The sequence below is a fragment of the Trichosurus vulpecula genome, chromosome 9, assembly GCF_011100635.1.
Source record: "Trichosurus vulpecula isolate mTriVul1 chromosome 9, mTriVul1.pri, whole genome shotgun sequence".
Taxonomy (NCBI): domain Eukaryota; kingdom Metazoa; phylum Chordata; class Mammalia; order Diprotodontia; family Phalangeridae; genus Trichosurus; species Trichosurus vulpecula.
This window is the reverse complement of record NC_050581.1, coordinates 60,498,036-60,511,463: the sequence shown is the minus strand read 5'-3', so window position 1 is coordinate 60,511,463 and position 13,428 is coordinate 60,498,036. Positions and strand designations below refer to the sequence as shown.

Sequence of the window (13,428 nt, the reverse complement as noted above, 5' to 3'; positions counted from 1 at the left end):
ACTGTGCTACTGACTAAGAGTATTTCCTTAAAGCCGTACTTGCCTCAGTCACAGGGTACTGAATATTATGACCCTGTGATAAAAAAAAATACAGTGGACCTTTAAACATACCTCCTCTTTCATAGAAGGTTTAGAAAAGGCATGCTCCCTCCTGACAGAGGGAGGAATTTATAGTTTAAAATGAGTGCTGGATTTGGAGTCAGAGTAATGGAATTTGAATCCGGGCTCTTCTGCTTACTCTGATGGACCTCAGAGGTAATTTCACCTCATCTCTGAAATGCGGGGTTAGGTTAGATGAACTTTAAGGTCCCTTCCAGCTTTAAAGTGTCATCCTGTTATCCTGTGATTTTAGAAATTATAGATCAAAATTTAGAGCTAGAAAGGACCTTAGATTCATTGCATCCAGCACTCTCATTTTAAAGATGTGGAAACTGAGTCACAGAGAGCTTCAATGACTTGATTTGGATTGCACAGCTAGTATCTGGCAGGGATCAGGTAATGAGGAGGATTTGAACGGAGGTCTTGTTAGTTCCAAGACTATACCCTGTGGTCAACTGGTTCTATACTTGGATGTATTTTTTTCTTTAACTTTGAAGTAATTAGCAGATCTGTTCACTTTTGTTTCCTCATCTTTGTATTTTAGGGCAGTCTGGTCAGTGAATCAGACTGTTCTGTGTAAGAATCAAGCTCTTCCTTCTTGCTCATGGAGGGTAACAGAAGTTTGGGAATAGGTGGGCCTCATTCTGTCCCTCTGTTCCCTGCCCACCATGACTGGCACTTTGTAGTTGTGGGGATTCATTTAAGAAGCCAGTACTTCACAACTCTGGGGATCTTGTAAGGACCTTTCAGAGCTCAGATCTCTGCAGCTCTCGTCTGGAGCCAGATCAAAATCTGGAGGCCATGTCTGAGCTAGAACGAGTCCCATAGATCAGGAATTTCGAGTAATTCCTTTCCCACCAGCGGCCTTCTGTTGACTTCTTATGGCCCAAGATGACTCGGCCTCATTCCTTCTGCCTGTTCTCAATAGCATCTTTGGTATGCTAGCTGCCCCTGACACAGTTCCTAATAGGATGAATATTTGGTTTGTTTATTGAGTTATTTTAAGAGTATAAAAAAGAAAAACGATACATACCATCAATCATAATCATTCTACTAAGTAGTCTTAGTAACTGATTTTTATTAGATCAGAAGGTAGTAAGGATGTGTTTGTTGGAAAGTGACTGATGTGTCAAAACAAAATGCCTCAGCAAAAAGAAAAAAAAGAGCATAAAGGTTGTCTGTTTCTTCCTCTGTTTTCATGGAGTCTGTGTAAAGGGGTATTAAAGTTCTAAGTTGGGTGACTTTGGGATCCTGACAAGCAGCTGATGTTCTATCTAGAGACAGCTAGAGGTGAATCACTTAGTGTGAATGCCCTCTTGACACTTCCAAGGCTTCTCGCTGTTTGTGGCAGTCCCAGCCGTGTTGTAAAATTAAAAGATAAATAAGTGATCATCATCTCCTTCCTCTGAGGCTTCCCAGTCTGAAGGAGATCAGTGTGGACAATAGTGTGACCTCCTATGTGACTGCTCTAGGCTAAGAAGAGGTTTAAATTAGAAGAAGCAGTAGTTTTTGTTTTTTTCATATCTTTTGGAAGTGACTTTGAAATAGCCAGGAGATGTATAAGAGGGTGTCTTGGGGAATAATTTTGGTGCTTAGAAGAAATGTGTACCTTGTAAGTTATGTAATGTCAGTGCTTTACAAGCTGTATGGATGACAAGTCATAGTCTCTCTGGGTCTCCGTTTTCTTATGTAAAATGAGGGGGGGAGGGTGGACTAGCTGTTTTTCTAAAGTCCCTTGTAGTTCAATGATTCTGTATCCAATAAGGTATTTTACTGGAAAAATAATTTTTTTCATTATTTCTGAAGTTTTTTTTTTCTTTGCTCTTTTTTCTTGCTGCCTATTGTGGTTTTCTCAGGTAACTGGACCTATCTGGGATGGGGAGAAACACAGAGTATGTAACAGTTTTAATTCTTCTTAAGTTTCTTGGTCTTTCCTTTTATCTCCCTTCTTCCTCTTTATACCTTCCTGCCCCCAGTCCCAAGAATCTAGCTACTCATGCATACAAGCATAACACTAGGTTATCTTTCCCTCATTTGTGTCTCTTGGCATAATTGCTTGAGGATGGAATGGCATGTGCACTGGTGTACTTCCAATTTGGTTTCCCAAAGGCTTTTTGTATTAAACTTAAAACCAAATTCCTAGTTTCTGTAGCTAGAAAGGCCCAGTAGTACAAACACCCATAATCCTTAGGAGAGTTCCTCTGCCTGACACATCTACAAGGTATTATCTGCCACCAGTCAGAGTGCAAGTCCTCACATGTGGTAACAGATTCATGGTTTGGGAAGCCAATATAATGACTATGCCCTTGCAAATTGTGGTAGATTGAGTTCATTCCCTGCATTCTACCTCAACTGGAGAAAATGGGCTGAGGGCAAAAGGAAGTGGCCTGATGGCCAGTTTTAAAAACTAATCCATTTGGCAAGATGAATGGATATATTTCTGGCCAAAGTCTATTTTTGTAGCAGTGAGGGAGATGGCCCTCATTTCTTCTTCAAAATTACCTGGTCTTAACAGACATTTTTAGCAGCCTTGTTTGTCATTTTTGACCTGAGAACCCACATTTCTAGCTAAGCATGTCTTTTCAACAGGATTCCTAGTGCCAGACTGGTTGAACTGATTGTCTGACAAATCTAACTTGGTCATTTCACTGGTTAGGTTTGAGCCATTGAAGTAATCTAACACACTGTGGTCAGAAAGATAAGTTCTGTGCTCTTAATGAATCTTTTTATAAAATTTTGTTTGATTCTAACCCAGAACATTTGTCACCATCACTTGTAGTCAGTTTTACTGACTTTTAGGTGATTGAAAGTTTTAAAATAGAATCATAGAAAAAGAAATTGGACTTTGAAGGAAAATATATTTGAGCAATGATTACTCGTTATTCCCCAAATATAGCCTATGCTTTCCCATCTCTCTGCCTTTTCTTATGCCATGTTTTCCTGCCATGTGCAGTGTCCTCTCTCTCCCTCTTATCTCATTGTTCTCCTGCAGGGCCCAGCTCAGGTGTGACCATAAAGGCTTTTCTGACCTTTCCCAGATGAATATGGTGGACTTCTGTATCACTTTGTGCATGTATTTATTTAGTTGAGTTAAACAAGTACCTATAATCTGCTGGGTTTATCACATTATAATTATTTGGAGCCATATGTTATCTCCTTTACTAGCTTACAAACACCTTAAAAACTAGTACCATGTCTAATATGTCTTTGTACAACCCCACAATGCTAGTCACATTAGATGTTGAGTAAATATTTGTTGGATGGATGAATAAATGAATAAGAGAATTTTCTCAGTCCAGTGGGGTTTTTTTCTGTCCCTAGATGGGCCTTTCCAGACTGAAGCTTTTGCCCTACAGATAGATGACAGGTCCCAATTTTGGTTGGGACTGCTGTACAATTCCACAGTCTCTTTTCAACATAAACAGTTCTGTCAGGTAACTTACAGGAAAGGAGGCAGTATCTTTTCTGAACAAGAAGAACAAATTTCTTTTTGTTTGTTTGTTTTTAGAGAGGGAACATTAAATCCCTCTAAGAAGCCCAAGGTTAATTTGATATATTCCACCAGAATTTTAATACTCAGTTTTTGAAGAAGGAAGAGTTAATTCCCACAGATGACATGACATCTCAGTAAATGATCATTGAGTCCCACCTCTGCCATCTATAGTCTTCAAGTTCTATGTCAGGTATCAACCCCATGAAATAATCTATGGCAAAGTACTTTATAAACCCTAAGAGCCCTATAATTGCCAACTTATTATCATAACTAGTATTAAGTGACAATTTGAAATGCTTTTCAATCTTTTGAAATCCTATTTATTTTGTTGCAAAAATGCTCTTCATTTGCTCAGCAGATGGCTATAAGTAAGAATTTCCTAATGCCGTGGTAAGGAGCAGGAGGTTGACCTGATTGCATTTGGAAGGAGCCAAGAGTTAGCCTTGAGACTTCAAGGCTAGATCTATGTTTTCAATGAGTGAAAACAAAACAAAATAAATCAGTGGGCTTTTATGAGTGTCCTACATCAATAGAGCATTCTCTATCTACTGGTTAACATTGCATGTGGGAAGAATGCATGGCTAGAGATATCATTAAGACAAAATGCCTCTTTAAAAGCCTGCAACTGCCCTTATTTTGATCCAGGCTCAACTTGTCAGAATTAGTCCCCTTAGGTGATTGACAGAAGAATTTTACACGGTTGTTCCTCCTTGTCAGTTAGTCCTGTGGGGATGAGTCATGCAGACTCGCCTTGCAGCTTTTCAGGCCCTGTTTAGATCTGGTTGTTCTCTTCAGCTAACACCATGGCTGTGGTTATGCTGGTGGTGGCCAAAATGGGTCCTGTGGGCATTTCTTTTTGTTTTGTGGCGTGTCCGCCCTTTCTGTGGGCATTCCTCCTTGTTTTGTATTGTGTCTGCCCTGTCCTTTTCTCTAGTTCCTGACCAGTAGGCTGCCAAGGAAGGACTGCCAGCCTGGAACCACTTCTCTCAGACAGATGAGGATTAGATGTCAAAGGTGCTGTCAGAAATGGTTTCCTTTTTAAAGAGTGGCAACAAAGAGCTTCTATGTTGAGCTGCCTTAAAAACACAGTATAATCAGCCTTTATTTTTGCACAGGACTAAGTCTGACTGTTGTGCATTTTAGCTGACACATTTACAAAGGCTGTTAATTTTCACTTCACCCCATGAAGTCAGTGAGAGGCAGAGAAAATTCTGTTGAATAGCAATCTTTGTCATCAAGTTAACTTGGCCATGTTTTCAACATCATCTTGAATGATTTAATTTACATTTCTTTTTCTACTTCTCCCTGAATTCAGCCTAGTGCTGCTCTCTCCCTCAAAGTACAGTGAAAGAAGGATGATTCTTTCTGAGCTGAGTTTAGGGGCTGAGGAAACATCACTAAAGCTAGACAAGTCAGGTTCAGGCAGTAAACATTAGGTGTTAACTACATTCCAGGCATGGTGCTAAATACCCCCCAAAACACCAAAGAAGCAAACCCACAGAAGACAGGCAGGCCCTGATCCCAAGAACTCACAGTCTAATGGGGGAGAGGATAGGCAAACAACTATGTACAGACCAGCTATAGGTGGAATAAGTCATAGATAATCTCCAATGAAAAGGCACTAAAATGAAGAAAGACCAGGAAAGGCAATAAGATTTCTGTTCCGCGAATTTTAGACTGATTGGTCTGAATCCTTAGGTCTTAGTTTGGACCAAGAGCCATCCAGGAGCCTTCGCACAATTCTTCTGTGTCTGCCAGATTTTTACTTTGATAGAATCATTCCATATATACATTTAAGACAAAAATAAATAGCTCTATAATTTCATGGATTTGAGCCAGTGCAGAAAGCACCATCTTCACCTACACGTCCTTTTATTCCTATTCGTGTTCTCACAGCTAAGTATACAAGGCAGTAATTAGAGCACTGGGCCTGGAGTCAGGAAGACTTGAGTTCAAATTCAGCCTCAGACATTTATTAGCTGTGTGACCCTGGGCAAGTCACTTAACTTTTGTCTGCCTTAGTTTCCTCGTCTGTAAAATGGCATAGTAATAGCACCTACCTCTCAGGGCTGTTGTGAGGATAAGGTGAGATAATGTTTATATAGTGCTTTGTAAATGTTTAAGCACTGTGTAAATGCTATCCTTCTCCTCCTCCTCCTCCTCCTCCTCCTCTTCCTCCTCCTCCTCTTCTTCATTCCAATGTACTAGAGATCTTTCTTTAGGTCTTTTTACATTTTATAGGTCGTAGAGCAATACTTAGGCTGATGACCAGCCCCTCTCTTTTTTACAGTCATACATTTCCTTGATAATATTCCTTATGCCACTTCTTGCATGTGGATCATTTTTGAAATATATTACAGACTAATTGCACCCCTCATGCATCATTCCATTGTCTTCTGGGTCACTCACATCTTCGATTTTTCAGAGATTGTGGTGTTCCAAGGTTCACAGCCATATATTATCACAAGAAGAATTTTTATATGTCCCAAGTCCAATCTAGCCTGTTCTTTTCTTCCTCTAATTTAATTCTGAACCCAATTCATTGTCTATTCGCGATGCCTGACCGTTGCCTAGCACAGTGCTTTGCACATAATAGGTATGCAATAAATACTTACTAAATAGAATCTATGTACTGTGGTATTAACAATAGGAATTAGGGGGAAAACAGATTTTATTATTTCTCCCCAAAAGTGATTAAGATGACATTAATGACTGCCAACCTATTTGGCTAAATTCTCAAAGATTTTTACAAAGATGAATGAGATCTGTAGCCTTGATGAAGGCATGAAGAGGAAACAGGCACATTTTTGCAAATGATTTTCTATAGCAGATTTACATCTTTACAGTTTCAAAGTTGAACTAAAGGTACAGAGAATAAAGGTTCCTTTTCTGTTTATCATTTATCAATTTTAAAAAATTTATTTATTTTTAGTTTACAACATTCAGTTCCATAAGCTTTTGAGTTTTAAATTTTCTCCTTCCCCCCACCCAAGACAGCTTGCAATCTGATATAGGCTCTACATATACATTCATATTAAACATTTTCACATTAGTCATGTTGTAAAGAAGAATTATAACCAATGGAATGAACTACAAGAAAAAAGAAACAAAACAGAACAAAAAATAGAGAGCAGATGCTATGCTTCAATCCATATTCAGACTCTATAATTCTTTCTCTGGATGTGGATGGCGTTTTACATCATGAACCTTTTGGAGTTGTCTTAGAACCTTGCATTGCTGAGAAGAGTGAAGTCTGTCAAAGTTAGTCATCACACAATGTGGCTGTAACTGTGTACAATGTTTTGGTTCTGCTCCCCTCACTCAGCATCAGTTCATATAAATCTTGCAAGGTTTTTCTGAAGTCTGCCTGCTCATCATTTCTTATAGCACAATAGTATTCCATTATATTCATATGCCACAACTTGTTCAGCCATTCCCCAATTGATGAGCATCCCCTCAATTTCCAATGCTTTGCCACTACAAAAAGATCTGCTATTAATATCTTTATACATGTGAGTCCTTTTCCCATTTTTATGATCTCTTCGGGATACAACCCCAGAAATGGTATTGCTGGGTCAAAGGGTAGGCACATTTTTATAGCCCTTTGGGCATAGTTCCAAATTGCTCCCCAGAATGGTTGGGTCAATTCACAACTCCACCAACAATGCATTAGTGTTCCAATTTTCCCACATCTTCTCTAGCGTTTATAGTTTTCCTCTTTTGTCATGTTAGCTAATCTGACAGGTATGATGTGGTACCTAAGAGTTGTTTTGATTTGTATTTCTCTAATAAGTAGTGATTTAGAGCATTTTTTCATATGAATATAGATAACTTTAATTTCTTCCTCTGAAAACTGCCTGTTCATATCCTTTGACCACTTATCAATTGGGGAATGATTTATATTCTTACAAATTTGACTCAGTTTTTTTATGTATTTTAGAAATGAGGCCTTTATCAGAGACACTAGTTGTAAAATTCTTTTCCAGTTTTCTGCTTCTATCCTAATCTTAGTTGCATTGGCTTTGTTTGTACAAAAACTTTTCAATTTAATGTAATGAAAATTATCCATTTTGCATTTCATAATGTTCTCTATTTCTTGTTTGGTTGTAATTTCTTCCCTTCTCCATCAATCTAACAGGTAAACTATTCCTTGCTCTCCCAGTTTGCTTATAGTATCAGTCTTTATATCTAAATCATTTACCCATTTTGACTTTATTTTGATATATGGCATAAGATATTGGTCTATGCCCAGTTTCTGCCATACTGTTTTCCAGTTTTCCCAGAAGTTTTTGTCAAATAGTGAGTTCTTATCCCAGAAGCTGGAGTCTTTGGGTTTATCAAACAGTAGATTACTATAGTCATTGACTACTATGTCTTGTATACCTAATTTATTCCACTGATCCACCACTCTGTTTCTTAGCCAGTACCAAGTAGTTTTGATGATTACTGCTTTATAATACAATTTAAGATCTGGTATGACAAGGCCACCTTCCCTAGCATTTCTTTTCATTAATTCCCTTGATATTCTGGACCTTTTGTTCTTCCAGATGAATTTTGTTGTTATTTTTCTAGCTCTATAAAATAATTTTTGGTAGTTTGATTGGTATGGCACTGAATAAGTAAATTAATTTAGGTAGAATTGTCATTTTTATCGTATTAGCTTGGCCTACCCATGAGCAACTGATGGTTTTCCAATTATTTAGATCTGACTTTATTTGTTCATTTATCAATTATTAAAAACCAAAAGAGGGGGGCATTAGTCTTGGTAGAGAAAAACAAAATGTTAAAGGTTATCCTCCTAAGAGTCTCTCATGTGTATGTCAAGATCATTGAAGATTCATTGATAACTCCAATCACCAAAAACAACTTTTTAACAACTCTCTGAATATTCATGCCAAGTGAAGCATAAAATGGGGTGAATGTATGCTTGGTAAAGGTGGTCACCACTGAAGTGGAGGATGTCTTACCTAAAGCCCAAAGTGAAAAGGGATTCCCTATATATACATCATGGATTGTCCAGTAATCATGTTGGGTCCACAGGTCTGTGGATGGATTTCAGGAGATCTGTGAAGTGGGATGGGAAAAAATTACATCTTTTTACTAATTTCTAACTGAAATTAAGCATTTCCTTTAGTTATAAATGTATATAACAACGATTCTGGGAAGGGGGCTGATAACACAAAAATGGTTAGATGCTTCTGTAGATGATTAAATCCTCCCAGTGTTCTACTTTGCAAATGATGTTGTGCTGATTTACGATCAGATGTCTGCAATGGGATCCATGATTGATAAAAAGAGATTACTCTAAAAATCCTTGCTGGCAGGGGCGGGGAAGGGAAGAGACAAACAACTAAATAGATGAATATGTCCATTGTCCAGACTATAACATTTGATTTGTGAAAATGTCAAACCAGAAAATTCTCTCCCTTTTCCTCTATACCAAGAAAAGGATGGACCAGGATAGGAAGGAAGGACCACCCCTCACCACCCCTTGTCCCCACAAACCTTTCTTGCCTTAAATGGAGAGTGTATACAGTTTGTTGGAAAGAACACTAATGTGGAAGTCAGACAACATGAATTGGAGTCCTGGTCCTTTCATTGAATAAAGCATGACTTTGAGGCTAATGGTATGAGATCATATGATTTTGAGTTGAAAGGAATCATAGATTGTCTACTCTGGTTCCTTCACTGTATGGGCAATGAAACTGGGTTCCAGAAAAGAGATCCAGAAAAGATCTGGGACTAGTCATGCTTGATAATTAGGGAGTAATATGAATAAGAACAAAGGATGGAGCCACAGAAGAGTTTTTGTTGTGGATGAAGTGGTCTTTGAGCTCTCTGTGTAGCTGCTTTACAGTCCCATGGCCCAGGCTTACAACCAAATGAGTTGGGAGCAAGGAGGCCTTGAAGGACTGAGGCCAGAGGGTTGTGTACTAATTGCAATTCTTTCTCAGCTTTTGAGGACCCTGACAGTGCTGTGGATGATCGAGACAGTGACTACCGCAGTGAGACCAGTAACAGCATTCCTCCTCCGTATCATACTACTTCCCAACCCAATGCCTCTGTTCACCAGTTCTCCATGCCAGCCCAGCTGCAACGGCAGCTGTTTCTTCAGGGCAGCTCTCGGGACTCTGTGCAGAGCTATGACTTTGATTACCCAGAGCGGAGGGCCCTCAGGTGGGTACTATGGGCAAAATTGTGTGAGTGCATGCATCCATCTGTCTCTGTCTGTAGTAAAGTAGAAAAAAAAATCTCTGCCACTGGAGGCTAAAGTACTTCCCACCAGAGGCAGCTAGGTAGCACAGTGAATAGAGTGCTGGGCCTGGAGTCAGGAAGACCTGAGTTCAAATGCAGCCTTGGATACTTACTAGTGTGACCCTAGGTAAGTCACTTAACCTCTGTTTGCCTTAATCTACTGCCAGGAAAACCCCATAGACAGTGTGGTACATGGGGTCACAAAGAGTCAGATGTGACTGAACAAAAACAACAGCCAATCCCACCTCTGATGCTTACTACCTATATGATTTTGGACAAGTCAGTTAACTTCCCTGGGTCTCAGTTTATTCATCTGTAAAATGAGGAGGCATGACTAGAGAGCCTCTCAGGTCCCCTTCACCTCTCTATCTGTGATCCTATGACCCTACAAAAACTTCATGCAAATAGGCCATTGATGGGAGGGATTTGGGAGCTATAACTGAAAATAAGAAATGTAACCTCCCAAGCTATGGGTGCTTTGTGTAGAGTGTTCCTTTTCAGCAAAATCTTTCCATGGGAACTTACTGACAAAAATGCCCCAAACTTATATACCAGCTCACCATACCATGAGGGTGGGGGTGGGCCTATAGTAGTATAGAAGGGACTGCATGTAGATAAATTTACCATACTAGATTCAGCAGCATTACTTGGCAGTTTGTTTAAAAAAAATCTAATTGAGCTAATCTCTTCTGTTTCTAAAATAAAAACTACTATCTAATGATCTCATCCTGTTATCCATCTTGCCACACTGCCATCAATAGAACAAAAGTCACAAGCTTCAATTTGTTGGGCACCTGTGTCTCTTAAGAGAATCATTCAGTGGATTACAGGTTACTCTGGTTTAATATTCTCTTTAAGGATCTTTCCAAGGAACTTTCTTCACCTGACTATCATAGAACTAAATTCTTTTTCTTTGTAATCTAATCATAAGGAGCCACAATAAGGAGTCTCCTTAGAGTTAGTCTCTTTTAAACTGTATCTTGCAAATTTGTGTAAATATGTACATGTTGTTTCCCCAATATAGCGTGAGCTCCTTGAAGAAATGATTATTGAATGATTGCTTGGTTAAATCAATTAGTCATTTGATTTAATTACTTACTTGGTTTCTGTAGTTTTAATTGTTCTTGGCAGTTCATTTTAGTTCCTGTCTCTCCTCCTTCCAATGCTGATGAGATACACATTCACTGGCATTTCTTCCAATGAGATTATCACTAAGCTTATGAATTCTTTCCAACTCGGTTTGAGGGATGTTGGAAGGATGACAGCTATTCTAGTTTGAGCTCGAGTCATAATGTCCTTTCATTTGCTGAACGTCTCTTACTTGGAAGGCAGAGACATTTTGAAATTCATTTCTATAACATTCAGTTTCTGCTCTCCAAGAACAGCAAAAACTTGGAACCACAGCTCTTTCCAATCCCAGGTAAGGGAAATCACTCAGTCAACAAGAGTCTACTAAACTCCCCTGGATGCCCAGCACTCTGCTAGGTTCAGTGTGGGAGTCAATAAAAGTGTAAGACAACCCTCTCCTGAAGCTCCTAATCAGGAAATAATTGGGGGTGAAAGACTAAGACACATTAAACAATTAGAGAGCAAGAAAGTCTTAAATTCTATGGTATTTCCTATAAGGACTATAGGAGTTCAGAGAAGAGAAGGATCTTTATGGAGTGGAAATCCAGGGAAAAGTCCTCTTTATTTTGCTATAAGAATTCCTCTAATATGGAGTGATTAGAATTGAATACTTTAAAAAACTTAGTTGAAAACTTCTTATATAGTTTTAGAGTGAATCACAGAATCAATCAACAAATATTTTAAAATGTCTATTATGTGCCAGACACTGTGATAAGCCCTGAGGACACAAAGGCAAAAACAGTCTTTGTTCTTAGAGTGTTCACAGTACAATTAGGAAGACAGACACGTGTGGGTGTGCACACGTGAGCTCACACACACACACACACACACACACGCGCGCGCGCGCACATGCACACATACACACAAACACACATACAATGTAATGAGAGGGGAGGATGGGGAATGCATTAGAAATGCCTCTTGAAGAAGATGGAATTTGACCTGAGTCTTGAAAGGAGAAAAGGAAAGACAGGCTGCTGAGATGATAAGGGGGAATATTTCAAACATTAGAGACAGCCAGTGAAAATGACCAGAGTCAGGAAATAGAGTATCATGGTGGCTGGAGTTGAAAGCTGAAGAACAGGATTTGCAACCTAATTTTTTACATTACTCTGCATCAATTTTGTCAGGTAACTTTCATGAACAACAATTGCCTGCTTTTTAAATTCTTAAACAGATTTAAGAAGTATGGAAAATAGGAACACATTCTGTTATAAAATACCCTAATTTATTATTTTTAATTGATTGAGTATACAAGATTACAGTTAGTTTAATAATCCAATGATCAGAATTTGGACATGATAATTTACGTATTCTACTGTTGGTTAGCTCAGTGTATGAGAGCACCATTTTACTAACACCAAGGTCATAGGTTTGATCTCCTCTTGAGCTAGTTTTTGTTATGTTACATGGCCCCAGACTGTCCCTCTAACCCTCCAGGTGACTTACAAATGTGTACCTTTGATCACAAGGGCTACCAAATGGCAGCTGAAGGATCTGTACAAACCCAGCTTAACTATCACTCTTCATCCTCCTTGACTTCTCTGCATCTTTTGACTCTGTTGACCAGTTCCTTCTAATTGACTTTTTTTTTTCTTTTCTTGGCTTTGAAGATATTACTCTCTCCTGGCTCTACCTCTAACCACTTCTCTTGATCCTCATCTTCTTCTTGTCCTTTAACCTGGTTGTTTTCCAAGGGTCTCTCATTGGCCCTCTTTGATTTTCTTGTTATACTCTTTCCTTTACAATTCCATTCATTCTCAAGGATTCAAATACTACCTTTATGCAGGGAACCCCCAAATTTATATCTCCAGATGGGACCTCTCCTTCTTGGTTCAGATTCACATTTCCAACTAGCTATAGGACCTTTCTGCCAGGAAGTTCCACTGTCACCTCACACTATGTATATGTCTCAAATTGAGACAAATGCTTAATCTTATTCTTTCTGATGTTACTCTTTCTGCCCATGCCACTTGCATTCACAATGTCTTCCTTATTAGAAACCTTGGGATTACCTTTTACTCTTTCTTCTTCCTCGGTTTATATATGCAATTTTTTTTACCAAGTTCTGTCTATTTTACCCCAATATGCAATTTTTTTTTACCAAGTTCTGTCTATTTTACCCCAATAATATCTCTTGCAACAGTACCTCATATTTCTCCTCCCTCCACTTTCCCACTGGTAATGTACTCTATACCATCTGTCAGGACAACTGGAACTCAAATCTTACTGCCTCTACTCCTTTTCCTTCCAAACCATCCTTCTAGCTGCTGTTAGAATAATCTTCCTTACATATGGTTCTAGTCACGTTGCACTACTGCTCAAAAATTTTCATTGGTCTCCTATTTCTTATTGAGTTAAGACTCATTTGCCCAACATTCAAGGCTCTCTGCAATTTGGCACTAACCTAACTTTCCATCCCTATCTCATATAACTTCTACTCACTTCATACT

General features: G+C 38.8%; 1 protein-coding gene across 5 annotated transcripts in view; it reads left to right on the top strand.

Moving 5' to 3' along the window:
* The window catches only part of UNC13B (unc-13 homolog B), a 331,346-nt gene that overhangs the window by 180,463 nt on the left and 137,455 nt on the right, over nucleotides 1-13,428 (top strand). For all 5 annotated transcript variants that reach the window (XM_036737948.1, XM_036737946.1, XM_036737947.1 and 2 more), the window contains exon 8: nucleotides 9,547-9,769. In XM_036737948.1, coding sequence (XP_036593843.1) covers nucleotides 9,547-9,769 — 223 coding nt within the window. The remainder of the gene's footprint in view (nucleotides 1-9,546; nucleotides 9,770-13,428) is intronic.